This window comes from Lentinus tigrinus (genome assembly GCF_003813185.1).
Source record: "Lentinus tigrinus ALCF2SS1-7 unplaced genomic scaffold L226scaffold_7, whole genome shotgun sequence".
Taxonomy (NCBI): Eukaryota; Fungi; Basidiomycota; class Agaricomycetes; order Polyporales; family Polyporaceae; genus Lentinus; species Lentinus tigrinus.
In genome coordinates, this window is record NW_027137916.1 from 781,006 (window position 1) to 799,884 (window position 18,879).

An 18,879-nucleotide genomic window follows, 5' to 3' on the forward strand; every position below is an offset into this window, starting at 1 on the left:
TGCTCCGTCCGCATAATGCCAGCCATACCATCGCATCATCAGTCATAACGCGTAACTCATATTCACTATCCATTATCCAACAATCCCATCCCATCCTCTCGTACCCGTCGACTCTGCTATTCGTTGCTGCTGCTCGCATCCGTACATACCACCCCCATCCTGGTTTCTCATGGCATACTATACCTCTCTTTCGTTCTCGTAATCCCCCGCCTCCCTGGCTGTCAGGAAGAGGGCTACGCGCACTTGACACGGCACGCCCTCTGCCTCGACACTCTCCTCGGATCCTATCTAGGTCCTTGGCACGGGAGCTCCTCACCCCTTGGACTTGGTTTGCCATACTATGCTCGCCTCCTCGTCCCAAGTTGGAACAATCTGGCAGGGTCTTGGATCTTCTGGTCCAGCGTCCCGTGTCCTCCCTCTCCCCTATTCACATTTTGCGCGCGTATCGTCGCGATTGCGCGTTGCCCATCCCATCCCTGCCGTACTGGACTGCAGTTGTCGTCCACGAATTTTCTTGCATACGATGTATCCGTGTAGTATACTGATCTTGTATGCAACTATGATATGGCCGCCACTGCTCTCCTGTTCCCGTACACGTGACTTGACGCGTCGCGTCACGGTACGCGCGCTCAATGAGACGCGAACCGTCACAGTACATCAAGCGCCCGCGGGTTGAACCAAACCGCGTCTTGTCGCGGTCACAAGCATTCTAGGCTTGCCCCTTTCTCTGAAACACCTCGCAGTCCTCTGTTGAAACCCTTGTAGAAACAGCATGGGTGTTGCAGGGCTCTGGGATGTAAGTTCGCTCAAACTCAACTGTTATGCGACGGCGTCATGCTCAATAAAAACTTGTCCATCTCGCCAGGTATTGCGACCAGCAGGGAAGATGCGGTCGCTGACACATCTTTCTGTCAAGGATGGCTTCGAGGCGAATCCTGACGGAAAACGCGGTTTCCGCGTCGGTATCGACGCCAGCATATGGTTCTACCACGCAACCTATGGTCGCGAGGGCGAGAATCCTGAACTGAGAACTTTGTTCTTCCGCTGCACGCGTCTCATGACCATGCCTTTCCTGCCCCTCTTTGTCTTCGACGGACCGAAACGTCCAGAGATCAAGAGAGGGAAGAGGATCAGCGGGAAGAACCACTGGATGGTCCAGGGAATGCAGGAGATAATCTCTGCTTTTGGATTCGAGTGGAGGATGGCAAGTGGCTCAATTCAGTGGTCTACAGTGGCGACAGCTGACTCTGGTTGAACACAGGCTCCTGGAGAGGCGGAGGCCGAGCTGGCGTACTTGAACCGAATAGGAGTCATTGATGCCGTTCTCACCGACGACGTGGACACGTTTCTTTTCGGCGCGAGGATGGTGGTCCGCAAGTAGGTGGTCCGGTCCTCTGACGAGACATCGAATGCTGATTTGCATTCAGTCCAAGTACCACGCTGTCCGGCAATCGCGCTCACTCCTTGAAAAACACAGCGGGCAAGGACGACGGGAACCACGTCATGACATACGCCTCAGCCGATATTCTCTCGCACGACGACATACAGCTCACACAAGAGGGCATGATCCTCATCGGCGTACTGCGCGGTGGCGACTACAGCGACGGTCTTCACGGTTGTGGTGTCGCGACCGCGCATGGTCTCGCAAAGGCTGGCTTCGGCGAGAAGCTCGTTCGAGCGGCCCGTACACTATCGAGGGACGCGCTCGAGGACTTCCTCGTCGACTGGCGGCAGGAGATCCGACACGAGCTTCGCACCAATTCCAGTGGGAAGCTTGGACGGAAGAGCCCTAGCCTTGCTAAGGCGATCACAGAGGACTTCCCGGACATTGATGTCGTGCTAGCTTATACCAACCCCGTCACCTCCGAGGCCAAGGGTCCTGGACACAAGAATGCCGTTGTCGATTGGGACAAAGAGCCAGACTTAGGACGAATAGCCGGTCTTTGCGAGATGTACTTCGAGTGGGGGATCAAACACATCATCATCAAACGCTTCCGGACTGTCCTCTGGCCTTCCGCCGTCTTGCGCATTCTCAGACGTGCTGCAATCATCAAAGATAGGAAGGCTGCCGCGCTTAAAGCGAGGTCCCGGGACCCCGAGACACCTCGAAAGAGCGGCAAGGAGCGACGCGCCCCGCCAGGGACACCTTCTAGGATGATCACAGAACACTTCGCGAGAGTCACGCTCAACACCCCTCGTCGTCACCCGGAGTCGGAGTGCGAGAGCGAGGACGAAGACGAGGATGGCGAGCGGCTCATCGTCAAAATCCACTCGTCGCGCAGACACCCCTCCACGGACAACGTGCTCGAATATCGACTTGAGATTGCTCCCGCGCAGCTTATCCGCCTCTGCGAAGCAGGTATCAAGGGCTTGCGTCACGAGGTGCCCCCAGACCTGTCAGACTCAGATGACGATGGAGACGATGACGATGGTGAGGGGAAGAAGGGCGGAAAGAAGACGAAAAAGCCGCCGCCGGACCCTGAGAGCCACCTGCGCATATGGCTGCCGGCATGCATGGTCGAAATTGTCGAGCCGCAGCTAGTGGAGGAGTTTGAGGGCGTGCAGCAGAAGAAGGCGGAGAAGAAGGCTGCTAAAGGCGCAGGCTCGAAGAAGAGTACAGTCGCGGCAAAGGGGAAGAAGACCAAGGCACTGTTGCCGGAGGAAGACGAGGACTCCGCTTCGGATGTGGATCCCTTACCCGTGAAGACAACAGTAGCGAAGGGGAGCGGCGGATCTGCACCCAAGAGAAGCCAGAATAAGATTGCAGCCACCACCAAGCCTAATGCGGACAAGGTGGCACCCGCTGCTGGACCGTCCGAGATCAACACGTTGTTCGCCGCAAAGAAGCCTACGGCCACCGCAGTCTCCAAGACAACGACAACCAGGAAAGCTTCGACCGCCTCAAAGGTTGCAGACCTGTTCAAGGACACTCTATCGTTGGACTCTCGTCCACCCAGGTTCGAGGTGGAAGAGTCCAGTGATGACGAAGTACCACGACCTTCCCATGCGTCCCGTACATTAATTCGTCCGGTACCCTCCGTTTCGGCTACGAACAAGACTCACTCAACGAACGCATCCACGGCATCGAAGGGGCCATCTAGCCGCATGCTCAACTTCTTGGATACCCAAGCAGCGGCAGGATCCTCGGCGCGCTCATCCAAGTCGCAGTCGGCTGCTCTGAGTGCTTCTCCATCCAGAGCGCGCATACTGCGGCCCTTTCCAATGGACCTGGACCCTTTCGTGGCTGAGCAACCGACGTCATCTTCCCCAACAGACGAGAACCCGTTCATGAGCGAGAGGAACAGGACTTCCTCCGGCTCGTCTTCCTCTCTGACGCGCACGCGGTCAAGCCTGTCCTCAAGCCTGTCCTCTCCGAGTGGTACAGACTCCGATGCCCCATCGCGTACACGGCAGCTACAGAAGTCACCGCGACGATCCAAGAAACAGTCCTCGCCTCGGAGCACACCCACTAAGGATCGCCTTGAGCGAACGCCGCGCAAGGAAGAGGACGAAGAGTCTTCTGATGAGGACGTTGGTCGGCCGCCTTCCCCGTCTCCGTTGAAGGGTCGGTACCCCGCCGCATTGGGCAGCCCAGCGCAAAGAATCAAAGCCACATCAATCAGCGCACAAAAGGAGGAAGGAGAGGAGTCTGATCGCGCGCCATCCCCATCCCCACCCCGCCGCAAGGCTTTGTCCACGCTAACCACTAACCCTGCACCACGTCCACCAGCAAATCGCAAACACGCGCCGTTACCTGAGGATCTATCCATCATATCCATATCCAGCGACTCCGAGACAGAATTGCCGGTCCCCGCGAAACCAACGAAACTCGCCCCGCTACAGCTTGCAAGGAGTAGGCTTGCATCCACCAACTCTTCGTCCGCGAAACCACCACAGCGTAGATACGATCCCGAGGGTATTATCGATCTTACATGATTATTTGGATTTCTGGTATTTTTGAATACATTCTTGTGTTACTATCCAACAATGAGGACGGCGCGTTCAGTAACTAGCGATGAGAAAGAGTAAGTGCAAGTACGAGTTCAAGAGACAAGCGATGTGGTGATTGCTACAATGTGTTGAGACCCAGGAATATCAATAGACAAACGGAACAAATGAGAACAAAGATGCGTGCTGACGAAGGGCATGTCAAGAGAACAGGTTATGTCATGAACGAAGGTGTCCATCTCGTCGAGTCGTCATACATGCATGTGGATCATGATACATTGGCCTAGTAAGCTGTCGTGAAGTCTCGCAGCCGCTGCTGACTGGCAAGACTGTCGTCTGGTTCAGGTATGGGATCCGCAGCGACCATCTGGTCCCGGAACCGCTGAATCGCATTCAGCCGAGAGCGCCAGTTTGTGACGATCTCCTCGCGTTTGGTGTCCCTCTCCGTGCTCTGCCACACGGTGACGAACCAGTCGGACAGAAGACTGATCTGCCGCACAAGCTGCGGAAGGTTCGCGGCCGAGATGAGCTTGAAGTCCCCCACCGGCGTGAACTCGACCATGCCTGGGGCGCGCTGGACGGTGACTTTGAAGTACTCGTGCTCGTGAAGGTTGTTCGAAAACGCCGCAATCGCACCCCGCGAGTGCGGCTCGATGACGATGTTGACGAACTGGAACTGAGTGGAGAGCGTGTCAAACTTGTACGGCTTCCCCGAGTCGTTCCAGACGATCCGGACGTAGTCATTCCCGATGTGCGCCTTTTTGCTCGTGCAGTTGGGATCCTCGCCGGTGGGCATCAAGGTCGCGGTGTGGAAGAGAATCTGACCTATGTCGTCCCACCAGGCATAGGCGTACTCGCCGTCGATGTCTGGATCTAGACCTCCGTCGTAGACGTCTACCTGTCCTCGGAGGTAGATGAGCCGTCCGAGCCCTTCAAGGAACCGCGTATAAGCAGGAGAACCATGAGTGTTCCGGAGGATCTCTGTCTCGTGCTCTTGACCAGGTGCGACGTACATCACGCCGACCTTGTGCGTGTCGATCACAGGCATCCTGTCAAAGGTACGGAAAAAGCTGGCCAGCTTGGACTTGTCCTTCACAAGGCGCCCGCGACCTGCCGGACCCTTGTCCGGGTACGCGGACAGCTGAAGGGCGAAGTAGCTAGGGTCGACAGCCACCTCTTTGCGCCTTTGCGACGGAGCACTACGGCTCCACACGTAACCCGTGATAGGATCCGGTCGTGGAGTGTTCGGAGAAGAGAGCGCAGTCTTGCTGAGCGCGTCCTTGACGTCGTCCTGTAACATCACCACGGCATCAAACAAGATTCCTGAGAGACGAGCATAGAACGCACCACGCTCGGGTTCCCATTGCCATTCATCTCTTCCGTAGACTCGTCCCCAGCGCCATCGTCGCCATCGTCCTCCCGGTCCATCATCAGCATTGCAGAGATCGAGACGAGGTCGGGGTCGACATCTCCGAGAGGCACCATCGGGACGTTCTCAGCTCGCACCAGGAACTTCGTGAGACCCGACGCTCGGCGCGACAGGACCTCGATCCAGCCCCGCCTCGCCAGAGCGCGGATGGTGACGACGGAATTGCCGAGTATCCACGTCTTCTCGCTGATGGCTGGCTCGGAACCTTTGCCTTGCAAGTTCGGGTTCATGACGATCTCGTCGAGAGTCGACTTGGCAGGACGAGGGTCAGCACTGGCGTATGTGTACCTCGCGAGCCAGTCGAAGGCGACCTCAGTCGGAGCATCGACATCGCCCTTCCCGCCGTTCGCCAGCAGCAGCTGCCGCACGATGAAGCTCACATGGCGATGTCTGTCCGGCATGTCGACGGCGAGGAACCAGACGTAGACGATGTAGTAGGACATGATGCGGAGGTGCTGCGACAGCGCCCAGGACATCGACGAGGACCCGTCGTTGCGATTGTGCTGCTCGAGGTACTTGAGCGCGATCGTGAAGACCATCTTGTAGTCGTTCTCGGTGAAGTTCACGTAGAGCGAGCGCTGGGAGCCGACGATTGCAAGGAAGTCGATGATGTGCACGGCCATGGTCGAGTTGGACATAATCTGCGAGAGCTTCTCCATGATGCGCGGGAGGTTCTTGGTCATTGAGGCTTGGAGCTCGAACGAAGAGAGCGAGAGCGCGTGGAGACAGCACCGCTGGGTAGACGGCTGCAGGGAGAGACCGTGAAGGAACACCTCGACCAGTTGGTTCAAAGGCTGCACGGAGTCGAAGCAGCGCTTGTAACTGATGAGCACAGTGAGGGTGTGGAACGCAAGACCCTGCGCATCGCGCGCGTTGATGTTCTCCGGCCAACGCTCAACCTGCCTCGCAAACGAGTTGTCCAGCAGCATCTTGCAGAACGTGCCCAGCAGCTTCGCCACGACGAGCTTCGACCGTGGGCCGCAGAAGAGGTGCTTGTTGGCGAGCTGCGCTGGGAGGTGGCAGAGCACGTACGACAGGATCTCCCACTCCTTCTCCGTCTCGATGACATCCACTATCTTTGAGAGGTATAGCGAAGACTGCAAGACAGACTCGCTAGGTCCCGGGCAGGCGGGGTCGTACGAAGTCATGCCTTCGCTGGAGACGTCTGACGCAGCGACGGAGAATAGGAGCACCTCGGGCATGGACCACATCTGCTCGCGCGGCCTGAGCTTGATCACCGGCAGAGAGAGCACCCTAGTAGGGACCCTCGAGCGGCTCCGGCTCGCGTCCATACGGGGCCCACCACGCCCTCTTGAGGGTCTTCGTCCGTCTCGCTCCTGTGGAACACGCGGGCGTGCCCGACGTATGTCCTCGTCCCGCATGAAATCCTCCACGGTGTTAGGTCCTGCCTCCGCTCTGCCTATGAGCGCAGCAAGCGAGGCAATATGCCCGTCCTTGTCATACTCGTCCTTCGCAAAGTACAGCCTGTGGTCCCGGTCGACCCGGAGGCGCATCAGGAACTGCAGCGTGGTCAGGCGCGCTCGTACGCAGCCTGCGCTCGAGATGAGGTCGACGAGGTGCTGGAAGACGCGTCTCGCGTGCCACAGGCTACATCTCGACTGTGCGAGAGGGGTGAAGACAAGTTGGCTGAAGACGGAGACTAGGGCGATGACTGCGCCGACGGATCGGGGATTCGTAGAGGTGGAGGGGATGTCGACGGCTGCGAGAACAGGCGAGGGTGTCTCAACGGGAGGAAGCATGTCGTTCGTAGATCGGCGAGGCTTGGATTGGGAGCGTGAGGGCATACCGGAGGTTAGGGAGGAAAGAAGAGACATCACAGAGGGTAGTGCTTCCTTCTGAGGGGGTATCGGGTATTCTGAGGTCATCCGGGACAGGATCGGCGATGCCGCAGCCGTGTTGGCAGGAGAGATGATGAGTGGTGGGGAGATAGCTGCCGACTCAACCGTCAGGATGGACGCTGCATCGTCGTCGTCGTCCTGCCGCTGCTCGTGGGCAACACTAAGCAAGAATTCGAGGATCTCTTCGCAGAACGTCTCGTTCGCCTCGCATTCCTCCGTGCTCGGGTCGTCGGCATGTTTCTCAACGAGCCGGAGCACTGCCTCATCTGCCAACAGGTTCCATGCGACCAATGCTGTCTGGTCTTCAAGCTCGTCGATTGAATGGTGCTTCCACACGTCAAAGACCAGGTTTGCGAGAGGTTTCCGGTATGCCGGGATATCCTTCACGAACTCCCACACAGACTCCAGGTGGCCCATGGCATGCTGTCGTGCTGTGTACCTGTTTGGCGAGAACAGGTTCGGCATGGTCAGGATGGCACTCCAGTCATCCAACCACGACAGCGACGTCGGCGATAACAGCTGGCGATCCGCCATGTTGACCAAAAGCTGGGAGAGGTCGCGATCTGGCAGATGATCGGCAACAGAGAGGATGATGGCTGGCAGCACTGGGAACAGAGGCGTCGTCCGGAGGTCTTGGGCGAGGATATTGGCGATCGCAGACAGGAACGGAGACGACCCTTCGGGGCGGTTGAGGGAGATGGGGACGAGGCCGCCGTCGGGCGTCCTTGTTCCGGACAGTCAACTGACATTCCATTGGTATAGGCAGCGAGATGCACATACTTGAGCGACCGGATGTAGACGACGAGCTCACGCGTGATCCTACCGATAGCCTCGACCTCTTCGTCGTCGACGTCTTCGCCTTCACCTCGCTCGTCCATTGCTTGAATGTTGTCCTTGACGATGGATGCAATCTCGTTGAGCACGTCTTCTCGGGGCGCCGCCACTTCGAGAGGGCTTGTTTCATGCTCTTGCGAAATCCACTTCCGTGCAGCGCGGGCAAGCACGTTCGCGAAGCGAATGAGGTCCCACCCTGCACCCTCGTCTTTCGCCCAGGCGCGCTCCATCAATCCACGCTCAAGGGCTAGTTGTGTGGGGACTCCAGCAGGCGAGTACTCGTTCGAAGAGACACGCGCGATATATCCACGCGCGAGGCGACCTTCAAGAACACGTCGAAGTGACATTCGCAAGGTACGCAGGGCGCCTCTAGAGGTCTGTATCGATACATGAAGGTCTTGCGAACAGGGGAAGAAGTGGCGTTTGAGGAGGATTTTGCATTGGGAGGCATAAGGGCCAGCGACGAGCTTTCCAAGGAGGTCTGAAATCCTTTGCTCGAGAGAGTGCTGGTGTGGGGGAGGAGTGATAGCCTGCAAAGAGATACGGGGAAGAGGTGTCGAATAGAAGGCCAGTGAACGAAAGAGAAGGGGAAGAATGGAGGTAAGATAGGTAGGAGCGAGAGCGACAAGACGTTCGGAGAGATAGGTGAGGTAGGCGTCAACCATAATGTCAGCTGGATGCTTGACCAGGGATAGCTTCGGCACGGAGGTGGAAGAATGATGTCGCCGGTGTGAAGAAAGCTTCTGTGGCGAGACCGCTTTTGAGGATTGTGGCTCGATGAGGGGTGAACTCGGGGGAGAGAGCGCGAAATCGCCGGACATGGACAAAGCGCGGTCCAGTAACCTTTCCCATAGATGAAGCACCCCGGCTGTATCGTCTTCGGTGAGACGCGACACGAACTCCGGCTTTCGTACGAGGTTGATGAGGAGGGATGTGAGGGATTCGACACTCCGCTGACGCTCTAACCTCTCCTCGTGCGAGGTATCTGGGCGCGTGTGGGCAAGACCGTCAAATGCGCGCTCGATCCAGCTCTCGAGCATCCGCAGTATCTGCGTCTCCATCCCCAAGGTCTGGGATCCGGAGTCTGTGAGAGCGGCAAGCGCTCTCGAGCGGGACTCCCAAAGCTCCTGTGACCATGGGGCGTCCACGAACAAGGACAAACACGATAATCTGTCGGCAGTAGATACCATGGATGGACCGTTTGCCTCGAGGAAAGCTGTTAGGATGTCATACCCAGCCGTCTGAAGGGGCGGCGGTGACTCCGGCGAGCATAATTTGAAGAGGATGGGATGTAGGGTAGACAGGCGAGGAGGAGGTGAGTGCGTACCAACTGTCCCGAGAGCAGCGGCCAGTGATCTCGCGACGGTGAGGGATGGAACAGCTTGGGAAGTGAGCGCCTCAATCAACGCCTCGAACTGGAGAGGCGGGGAGACGGCGGGCGGGGCAGGTGTTGGGACGTTCTCCGCCCTTCCGCGCCGCCAGGCGAAGGGAAACGCGCTGGTGTTTGCTCTTTGCCTGGAAGGTCTGTGTACGTCGTCATTCTGTGAAGGCATTCAGCGCGCTGTAGCCGAAGTCAATATATCGCACGCGAGGGGAGCGGGGCGAGGTGAGCTCACGTCGCGATATGAGGTGAGTCGTCGAGCCGGTGATGCTCAGACTGTGTCCAAGACAGACGAAAGATGAGAGCAGGAAGAAAATTGAAGACAAAGAGAGGATGGAGAAGGGGCCGGAAGGAGCATGTACCTCGTCGCGGTCGAGTGCAGGAGCGACCCAAAGCGCCTTCTCGGCGATCGCCTTACGTTACTTCCGGCGCTTCCCGACCGTGTATCTCTCCTCCGTCATGCTACATACTTTCAATGAAATGTGTTGTCCTCTCTCAACTCTCTTGCTGGTTCGTGACTCGAAAACCCAAGACGAAGAAGAGAAACTCGTCACCTCGTTAGATGAGTCAAGGATTCGACCGGTGTGTGGCTACCGTAACCTAGTCATCACAACGGGAAAGAAGGCAGGAGAACATGATGCGTGAGTGCAGAGAATATCGTGTCATACATCCATTCCTCACTAAGTTTCGATGTCAGGCGTAACAGGGATTGTCAAAGGTCGACTTTACGGGTCGATTGCACATGTACTCTACAGTCGGTCTCAGTCTCGGTTTCGCTCCAAGGAAGAGACGAGAGACCCGAAATCTAACCAGACGAATTGATAAGTTGTAGGCATATAGGGGCAGGTGTAGGCTGGTGCTGACCTTCAACTGCTTTCTTGGCGATTGCCATGCCCTTCACCTGACCCTTCTCGCGCTCCTTGTCAGTTTCGACTGCCGTCTTGTGCTTCTTTTCCGAAAGTGCCTATGCAAGCAACGGTCGATAGCCCGGACGGGAAGGAGGCGTACGTTCAGACATACGAGGAGTTTTTGTTGCTCCTGCAATAACTGCAACCACAACTTGCGAATCTGGTCGTCGACCTGCGCATAGTCCAGCACGAACTTGTCGTATGCGCTGTTTCTGCCCCGTCCGGTACGTCAGTTGTATGTCAGCGCTGATAGCCTGCTGGTATCGACGATACTCACAGATCCATCATTGCGGCGGTGTACTCCTCTAGTCTGCTAGTGATCTGGGTGGCATATAGTCAACATCGACGAGGTGGGTGATAACGAAGCATTTGTCACTCACGCATGCGTTGAGCTCTGCCTTGCTCGTCTGCAGGTACTTGGCCTCTTTCTCCTTTCGTTTCTTGTCCCATGAAGCTAGGAAGCGACGATTAGTGCGTTCCTCGTGGTTATATGCGTGGGTATATGCGCTCACATTGCATCTGAGCAGCGACGGCGGCCATGAACCTAGTACCGAGAGCACCGCCTGAGTTGATCATGCACCGAGCAGTACTTGACGACGCTTACCCTGTGTCGTCGCTGCCGAGAAACTGCTGCGACATCTGCTGTGTACGAAGGGTCAACGATGTGCATACCTTGCCCGCTATAGGTCAACGATGCAACATACCTTGTCAGCGCGGCTTTGGGGCATCTTCCCTGTACGTCTCGGCTATCTGCTCTGAACGTTTCGTCGTGCGGTAAGTGCGGTTGTCGCAAGAGCTACAGCACGCATCCTCCGAAAGCGGGGAGCACTCCGGGTCGGGCGCTCCGAGGCTCTGAAAAGCAATTCGGTTGCCCATATGCACGACCGGTATGCCCGACATTTCAGGCGGGCGAAACGCGCTTAGGAAAAGAAAAACGACTGGACACTTTTTGTTTCATTTGAGTGAGCAACCATGCAGAAGATATCGTTTTCCCCCACAAATGGAGGAAACCCGACTGAAAGGTACCCTTGCGTCCCCTTTTGGCCCGCCAGAAACGCGAAGATCCCTGCCGTATGGATGACTCCAAGCTGAAGAGATGTGATAGCGGGGAGAATCGGAAATGTCCGAATGACTGTTCATCGGAACCGGTGCGTCCCCAATCGTCCTCTGCGATACATAGTACTCTTCCTGATTTCAACGTGATAGACGACTATTCCCATCCTCGAGCCATATATTCTAGTATGTTACCACTCGCGCTGTCGTACTTGCAGCTTCGCTGATCGCATTTGAGCCAGAGGTGTTCAGTCTGCCCTCACAATCAAACTACGGATCTCAGCTCTGCGAATCATGTCCGCTGTTCCGACAACACACTACACCTGGTCATTAAGCACAGTCGAGGCAGCTGGTGCAGAGCCGATGGCGTTACACTTATCCATTCAAGCCCTCATCCAGAACCAGGTGGACCAGATTTTGAAGGAGACCCATACTCGTCGTTGGTCAGAGTGGCAGCACGAGGACCTCCGGGGTCAGACACTGTCGACTATGGAACTGAGGAGGTCCCTCAAGAAGGTGCTCACGAAAAAGTTTCCCGGACTACTGGCCGGTCCCCATGCTCGCGCCCTCCAGCAGGAGGACTGGTTGCCTTGTTACGTCCTCTCCGCCTCCGTCCCCATCAGTCGACTTCGCGAGACATCGCACGGTACGGACCTCCGGGTTCTCAATATTTTGTGGCAACACATACATTCCAAAGCGCTTTCCATTACGCTTTACAACAATCATTTGGATCCTTCCGCAACAATGAGCAACTTCCTCTCCGAGAACCTTTCGACCAATCGTCGTTCGCAGTGGGCGGTGGGGACACACGGGCGAGGGTTTCTACATGCATGTCACTACGTGCTCGGCTCCTACAGGCAAGCTACAGGAGGTAACCCCTATCAACTTGGGATCGCGTTGCGAGTGGGCGATGCCACGGGTACGTTCATGTATCAGAGCTCAGACGCGGGCAAGTCGGAGGTGCTCGTGTTGCGTCGACAAGATCTTACTCCGCTCAGCTTGAAGGCCATTAGCCGTGATAAAGGTAAGCTCCTTAACTACTTATGAGACTCTCACTGAGGTTAGACCTGCCTCCTCAGGTTTTTCCTACCCATTCGACCACCTGCTTCCTCAGGGAACGTCTCTCCCGCTGTCGCACAAGACTCGTATATTCAGGATCTACAATCAGCGTTTCGTGCAGGGCCTCTCAGAATGTGCTGCATCTGTTCGGACGGCCACGGAGCCCGACCATGAACGGTCGTTCGTCAAGGCTGATGAGGTCGTGATAACAATATACGGCCTAGATGGCTCGTTGAGCCCAGAGTACCTCTTCTCCGGTGTGTACGGTGTCTTCCCCCCTCCTCCAACCTCGACCTGGACCGCGCCTGCACAAGGACGGAATACTGCAGATATCACATTCTTCCTGCCTCCCTCAAACAGCACCTTCCCGGAGAGTAGTACCACAAGCCATGTCTGGGAGCGACCTGGCCGCTTCTACTATCGTGACTATCTAGTCCCGGCCGGACCCTCGTCTCATAGGCTCTGTGTGAACTACGGCGGCGACCTTTTCCTCACCACGAGCGGAATGAGCGTGCAAACGAACAATGATCTATACACGACGTATCGCAGGACGCTCTCGAAGGCGATCGATACCGCCATCCGCACAATGCCCGAGCTAGCCGTCGAGCTCGCATACAACATCCTCACCGAACCGGAAGACCTTCCAGACGCCTTCGGCCGGGTTCTGTCTCCATCGCAGGACATTCGCAACGACGACGGGGCCAAGCAGGCATACCGCACTGCTTTCTCGAAGGCGTGGTGCCGCCTGGACCCTACCCTTGCTACCCGAGACATGTATCTGTACCCGTACGTCGCTGGGGCAGAAACCATGGCTCGCGATGTAAAGCTCATCGAGCAGCTGGGGGTGCACCCGGTCCCTGTTCATGCCCATGTGAAAGCGTTGTTGGAGAGAGTGGGTGCATCTCCTCCCATCAAGGACTTTGCGGACCAGATCTTGCGCTCGGCGCCCGGCGTCGTCAGCGTTCCTCAGGGCATCCAAGTGCTGAAGGAATGCCTCGTCACCCTGTTTCCAAACCTGCGCGGAAGTGTGCTGTCTGTTCGGCAGTATGCGTACAGCTTCCCTCGCGCAGTCTGGGATGAAGAAGCGCAAGTGTTCGTCGTGGGGTCTGCTGCATGTCAATGCGACTCCGTGCGCGACGAGGACGCGAGCGGGTCGTCTAAGAGCCACGCTGCCTCAGGACTCCCGTGCATGTGCTGGTTTGCTCCAACACTGCAGGAAGCGGTATTCGACTGGCATTCGAAGACGTTCGGGCGCCGCAACCCCGGGGCGGAACCCGACCTCGCACTGGAAAAGCGGCTGTTCCACGTTCTGTACCAAAACTGCAAGTTCCCTCCATGCGTTCAGAACGATCCTCAGGAGATAACCCGCGAGGCTGATGATGGTTCGGAGGACCTGGAATACGCCGACCTGCAGCATCCCGACTCGGACCCGCAGGGCTCCGACCCTGACCCAGAGTCTGACGACGCCCATGCGGCAGCCACGTCCCCCTTCGGGCCGGCACAGCGCGATGCTCAAGTTTCGCCAATCGTTCCTGCTAGTGAGATTAGCGAGCCGAATGCTTCTCCCTCTATACCGCGTCGTCTCGCGCGGCTTGCCATGTGAGTACCATCCAAGTTCTGGCAGCTGAAATATGTATCACTCACGGTCGGTTTTCGCCTCGACAGGTCCGTCACTGCCCGGGCCGTGGCAGGTTCCTCAACAACGAGCGAAGAGGCTCTGGTGGAACCGCCGCCTTCTGTTGCGTCTTGGTGGCAGGAGGGTATTTCTGACCTCCTGAAAATCTTGACTGCGATGGATCGGAACGCAGAATCCAGCGGGGTCGAAGTGCAGCACCATTACGAGCGAGAAGTGTCTTCCCTCCGCGAACAGCTGGCCCAGTCTCGACAGGAGCTGGAGACGGTCAAGGAGGAAAGCGCGACGCTCTACCGGGAGACCTCCGGTGAGCTTCTCAAGAGCGTCGTTGCACTTCGAGATAAGGAAGACGCTTTTCAAGTCATGGAAGAGAAGCTCCGGGATAGGGAGACGGCGTTGTATGAGCAGAATCAGGAGATCATGCTCAGGGATGGCCGCCTGCGTGACCTTGAGCAGCAGGTGCGGGATATGGAGGAAGAGATGCAGAAGTCGCGGAGGGTCAAGGAGAGGTTTGGGCAACTTACACGTGTCATCCAGGCGTTAGATAGAGATGAGAGTGTTGATTTGGACTTTTCCGACGCGGTGTTCGACGAGGAGTCAGGTCCGTCGCAGAAGAGAGCACGAGTGGAGTGAGGTATATGACTGCTCCTGAACGTAACCGTTGTGCGCATACTACTAGCTTACTGAGCAATAGTTCGACAAGTCGAGGATATCGAGCTCCCAGACCTATGAGGTGCTACGAACATACTGTTGCGCTATACCTTTGACTACCAAAGTCTGACCGTCCGTCGTGACTTTCTGTCGTCATCTCTGCTGTTGCTCGCGCAACTGCTTCCTGGCTTATCAAGGCGCAGACGCCCCAACGAAAGCCTATATCTGTGAGGATGGACTTAGGGCGTCGGTTATCGTGCATTCAATGCCCTCCGTTCAGAAGCAGCTCCGAGTAGCCGTCATCGGCGCAGGCCCAGCGGGCCTGGGAGCCCTGCTCGCACTAGAGAAGATCGAAGGTGTAGATGTGCAAGTATACGAGCAAGCGCGGGAGCTTCGGGAAGTCGGCGCGGTACATATACTGTCAACTCATCTGTCGTGCCGGACAAGCCTCAGCTCACTTGTTTCGTGTTGCAGGGAATCAGTTTGCATTACAACACCTGGACGGTACTCGAGAAGCTGGGCGTACCGTACATTCCGTCCGAGTCTTTCTTCCGCAACAGCGACCTGCTCCGCAATGAGCTGTGGAATGCGAGGACAGGTGCCGTGCTGAAGAAGTCCTATGACTCTCGTGAGCTCTACGCTCTCCATGGGACCTGGGACCGGGACGCGCTGACTATGGAGCAGCTGACATCCCAGAGCACAAGCGCCACGTACGGACGCAACGTGCTCGACTGCAGCAAGCTTTGTTGAAGGTCGCGCCGAAGGAGCGTATTCATCTTCAGAAACGCCTCGTGCAGGTCAACGTCCACCCCTCGGGAGAGGTCAACTTGGACTTCGAAGACGGCTTCTCGACCGACGTCGACATCGTGGTTGGCGCGGACGGTATTCGCTCGGTGCGTATCCGGGCGTTCGTCGTGCATTGCGAAGCTCCGCCTCATTGCATAACAGGTCGTACGCCACGCCGCGTTCCCCTCGCACGCTATCGCGTACTCTGGACGAGTGGGATACAGGAGCATCTTCCCCATCTCGCTCGTAGAGTCCATCCCCGGCATCCCGCTCAAGACGCTGTTCTGGTTGGGGCCGGACACATCGCTGTACACGACGCCAATCGGCGACGGATTGTTCGAGGTGAGCGGGAGAGGTCCCGAGCCGAAGGAAGTGGGCGAAGCCGTCTCTTGGGGCCAGCCCGCCGACAAGGAGACGATGAGACGACACTTCGTTGTACGTGAAGAATGCTTGCAACCATTAACGCGTAGAATGACTTGCTGATGCCCTTTGCAGGAGTATCATCCCGTCGCACGGGCCATCGTGGACGCTATCCCGCCCGAGACAATCAAACAATTCGCATTCTTCGGTGGACCTCAGCTGGAAACTGTGGTCAAGCATGGCTCTATCGCTCTCCTGGGAGATGCTTCTCACCGTATGCACGATCTTTCCCCTATGCACGCCTACGCAAGTTCTGAGTTGGTTTTGAACAGCACTCTCCGGAGCATTTGGCTCGGGGGCAGCCTTCGCGCTCGAGGACGCATGGACACTCGGACGAGCCATCTCACATGCACTTTCGCACGACCTTCCACTATCTGAGGCACTCCGCCTATTCGATGAGACCCGTAGCCCATACTACGCTAAGCTCTTCGCAGAGCTCCGGCGCATGGGCGCCGCAGCGGAGAAGGGGAAACATTTACCCTGGGACGAGCGAGTTGCTGACCGGATTGACGAGCGTTGGGGAAGCCATGACTGGATCTATCTGCATGACGTACGTTCTTCCTTCCAGGGTGGCAAGATGCTTGCGCTGATCTGTGAGACTTTCATAGGTCGAAGGCGCGTGGCGAGCGACCCTGGAGAAGGAGGCGGGTAAGACAACTGAGGCGCTCACCGCGGAAGAACTCCAGGCTCACCTTTAGAGCAACGGCAACGGAATCGTGGAATAGTGAAGTAGTGAACGTTGACTGATACCACCTCTTCTGGCGATATTAGATATAGCACGCACGCAAGGGCAGCTTTCAGGGAGACGAGTCGTATTTATGTATTTTCTGCGTCTTTTTCTGTTCTACGAATTTTCTGTGCTCGTACTCGTGTCCGTCGCATACCCATACCATAGCGCTAACTGTGGGTGAGCTCACTGCGTAACATATCGTTCAGTCAGCTATACATTGTGATGTCATCTGCATGAGGAGACGCACCTAAACGCCGAATCAATACACGCCTTGACTTCCCGGTAGCTGACGACGAGACAGCTCTGCTCGTCACGAGAGACGAGCATGATCTTTTCGTCCGTCCCAGCATCGAGCTTGTTGAGGCAAGCGAGTACGTGAGTAAGGTTCACGACTGGCCGACCCATCTCGTCCACCTGGTGGAAGACATAGTCCCGGAAGAGTTTGATGATGTACCGGTCGCCAGTCTCGGACCAGCGCGTCTCGTGGTTATGCCTTAGTCGAACGTCAGATCCTCAATCAGAGGCGAACAAGATGCGTGGACGTACTCAGGCCGCTCGTTGATGAAACCGAACTTGCACAATAGACGGACGAGGCGTGCGTTTTCGAGCTCGGTCATGAGCTCGCCTTCAAGGCGGTCGACCGCGCTGTAGAAGGACCTAGTATGAGCATGGCTCGTCATAGACCAGAGAGCATCTGTCTCTCACTTCTGGGCTTCGTCGAGCTCGGTTAAAAGTCGGCTTCCTATCATGTCGAAGAGCTGGCCGATATTCTGGATTGCCCAAGTCAGTGACGGTTACTAAATCGAAGAAGTGACACAGACCTTGTGCGGACCGGCCTTCGAGATGAGGAACAGTGCGACGCTCTTGAGGTCAGCTGAGTAGTTCCGACCGAGATGGTCGATCGCCTTCTGCATGTTGTTCATAGCCGCGAGGTTGTTGCAGCACAACATGAAGATGAGCGCGCCGAACATCGTGAGATCATCCTGCTGCAAGAAGGAGACGTCCGTCTGAACGTCATGCGTCAAGACGTCGACGACACCGCATGACCCAATCCGGATCCTGACCGAAAAGTGTAAACAGCGTAGCCCAGCTGAGATGATGACAGCAGAGGTACCTGTTTTTGCCAGTGACGAGGATCTTGGTCGGGTCGATGAGCCGCACTGCCAGCCCAGCGTCGTGGACAGCCTTGATGGCGTTCGCGATTTGAATGACATACGACCAGACGGTCCTCTCCGCGATACGGTTTGACTGCGCTTGCAATCGGCCGTTCTGAAATTGAGGAGCTTTGGGTTTGATGTGTGCCTCGTAAAGGGTCTGCGCGTTCGGGTGGTCATCGTACACGACGACCAGAGCTACCGGAGATTGTGAGGGGTGTGAACCAAGCCATGTGCGAGGAACACGCACAGGAGTCGTTGAACGCGCGAGTAGTGAAGGCTTCGTGCACAGAGATAACGTTCGGGTGCCGGAGGCGTGACCATGCCTCGATACTGGAGAATGCCGTCTGTTGCATCAACCGGAAGTCTTGCAGGTACTATGAACGACAGATCGTGTGAAGACATGTATTGAGACCTACTCTCGATCCGGCGTAAAACATAGGTGGAACCATCGTTGGAGCTTGTCGCACGATATACCATCGAATACCAGTTGCCGAACTTGCGTCGCTCACCACCGACAGGCTCCAAAGGGACAAGAGAGTGGTAGCCCTGGAGCTCATCCGGAAGGCCAAGGCTGGCAGGCGCGGTTGTGTGGACGGTCTCGGAACGTTTCTGGAGTTCTTCCCGGATGTCATCCGAGATGAAGTATTTGTGCGCGAGCGCCTCGGGGCGAGGGAGGGTATACAGATGGTAATTGAGCTGCGGGCCGTGGTCAATGGGATGAGGAAGGGAGTAGGGTGATAATGTACCGGTTGTCGAGTGAATGTCATCGGTGTCGGGTAGTACATATCCATAGCTGTGCCATCGTAGCCCATCATCTGGTCAGGATGCAGATCATAGGGATTCGCGGAAGGCTATAGATGCGTCATGAGGACGTGTAAGAGGGATTTATATGTATGATATTCACCGGCTGTCCGTCATCTTCAGATGACTGACCATTATGACCTGCATACGACTCGGGGTACGAGTAGGGATTGTAAGGATCGTATTGTTCGAGCTGATGTTCGTCGATAGCCTCCTGGAAGCTTAAGTGC

The 18,879-nt window shown here is 56.6% G+C and overlaps 6 protein-coding genes across 6 annotated transcripts; 3 read left to right on the forward strand and 3 right to left on the reverse strand.

Moving 5' to 3' along the window:
- Positions 1–772: 772 nt before the first annotated feature.
- On the forward strand, positions 773–2,598 carry L226DRAFT_441751 (PIN domain-like protein; the record flags this gene model as incomplete). Its single annotated transcript, XM_067674826.1, has 4 exons — positions 773–796; positions 866–1,231; positions 1,262–1,377; positions 1,428–2,598. Coding segments are annotated over 4 exons (1,677 nt in total), but the record flags the coding sequence as incomplete, so codon positions are not given.
- Positions 2,599–4,083: 1,485 nt separating this feature from the next.
- On the reverse strand, positions 4,084–9,816 carry L226DRAFT_358906 (uncharacterized protein). Its single transcript, XM_067674207.1, has 4 exons — positions 9,687–9,816; positions 8,017–9,631; positions 5,296–7,960; positions 4,084–5,239 (listed from the first exon to the last, which is right to left on the reverse strand). Exons 2-4 carry the CDS (start codon positions 9,621–9,623, stop codon positions 4,232–4,234), a joined length of 5,280 nt encoding a protein of 1,759 aa, XP_067537634.1. The 5' UTR covers positions 9,624–9,631; positions 9,687–9,816; the 3' UTR covers positions 4,084–4,231.
- Positions 9,817–10,256: 440 nt separating this feature from the next.
- Positions 10,257–11,087, reverse strand: L226DRAFT_569275 (uncharacterized protein; the record flags this gene model as incomplete). Its single annotated transcript, XM_067684278.1, has 7 exons — positions 10,257–10,415; positions 10,472–10,571; positions 10,637–10,680; positions 10,740–10,813; positions 10,872–10,903; positions 10,964–10,998; positions 11,064–11,087. The coding sequence occupies 7 exons, from the start codon at positions 11,085–11,087 to the stop codon at positions 10,257–10,259; spliced, it is 468 nt and encodes a 155-aa protein (XP_067537635.1).
- A 567-nt stretch (positions 11,088–11,654) lies between these two features.
- L226DRAFT_611439 (uncharacterized protein) lies at positions 11,655–14,737 on the forward strand (the record flags this gene model as incomplete). The annotated part of the gene is made up of 3 exons (XM_067686285.1): positions 11,655–12,436; positions 12,492–14,070; positions 14,137–14,737. The coding sequence occupies exons 1-3, from the start codon at positions 11,707–11,709 to the stop codon at positions 14,735–14,737; spliced, it is 2,910 nt and encodes a 969-aa protein (XP_067537636.1). The 5' UTR covers positions 11,655–11,706.
- Positions 14,738–14,904: 167 nt separating this feature from the next.
- On the forward strand, positions 14,905–16,814 carry L226DRAFT_611440 (salicylate hydroxylase). Its single transcript, XM_067686286.1, has 7 exons — positions 14,905–15,164; positions 15,230–15,383; positions 15,440–15,648; positions 15,704–15,976; positions 16,037–16,175; positions 16,234–16,511; positions 16,570–16,814. The coding sequence occupies exons 1-7, from the start codon at positions 15,021–15,023 to the stop codon at positions 16,657–16,659; spliced, it is 1,287 nt and encodes a 428-aa protein (XP_067537637.1). The 5' UTR covers positions 14,905–15,020; the 3' UTR covers positions 16,660–16,814.
- On the reverse strand, positions 16,784–18,852 carry L226DRAFT_358987 (uncharacterized protein). Its single transcript, XM_067674208.1, has 10 exons — positions 18,753–18,852; positions 18,595–18,699; positions 18,265–18,544; positions 18,096–18,212; positions 17,806–18,043; positions 17,513–17,750; positions 17,397–17,461; positions 17,238–17,336; positions 16,939–17,184; positions 16,784–16,877 (listed from the first exon to the last, which is right to left on the reverse strand). The coding sequence occupies exons 2-10, from the start codon at positions 18,661–18,663 to the stop codon at positions 16,859–16,861; spliced, it is 1,371 nt and encodes a 456-aa protein (XP_067537638.1). The 5' UTR covers positions 18,664–18,699; positions 18,753–18,852; the 3' UTR covers positions 16,784–16,858.
- Between the last annotated feature and the right edge of the window lie 27 nt (positions 18,853–18,879).

Coding starts and splice junctions, on each gene's coding strand:
- L226DRAFT_358906 (XM_067674207.1), bottom strand. CDS start 9,623: ATGCCTTCACAGAATGACGACGTACACAGACCTTCCAGGCAAAGAGCA. Junction 7,961..8,016: donor GTCTACATCCGGTCGCTCAA/GTATGTGCATCT, acceptor GTCCGGAACAAG/GACGCCCGACGGCGGCCTCG. Junction 5,240..5,295: donor GCAATGGGAACCCGAGCGTG/GTGCGTTCTATG, acceptor GTGATGTTACAG/GACGACGTCAAGGACGCGCT.
- L226DRAFT_611440 (XM_067686286.1), top strand. CDS start 15,021: ATGCCCTCCGTTCAGAAGCAGCTCCGAGTAGCCGTCATCGGCGCAGGC. Junction 15,977..16,036: donor CGATGAGACGACACTTCGTT/GTACGTGAAGAA, acceptor TGCCCTTTGCAG/GAGTATCATCCCGTCGCACG. Junction 16,176..16,233: donor CCTGGGAGATGCTTCTCACC/GTATGCACGATC, acceptor GGTTTTGAACAG/CACTCTCCGGAGCATTTGGC.
- L226DRAFT_358987 (XM_067674208.1), bottom strand. CDS start 18,663: ATGATGGGCTACGATGGCACAGCTATGGATATGTACTACCCGACACCG. Junction 18,213..18,264: donor TGTTTTACGCCGGATCGAGA/GTAGGTCTCAAT, acceptor AGTACCTGCAAG/ACTTCCGGTTGATGCAACAG. Junction 18,044..18,095: donor TCGCGCGTTCAACGACTCCT/GTGCGTGTTCCT, acceptor AATCTCCGGTAG/CTCTGGTCGTCGTGTACGAT.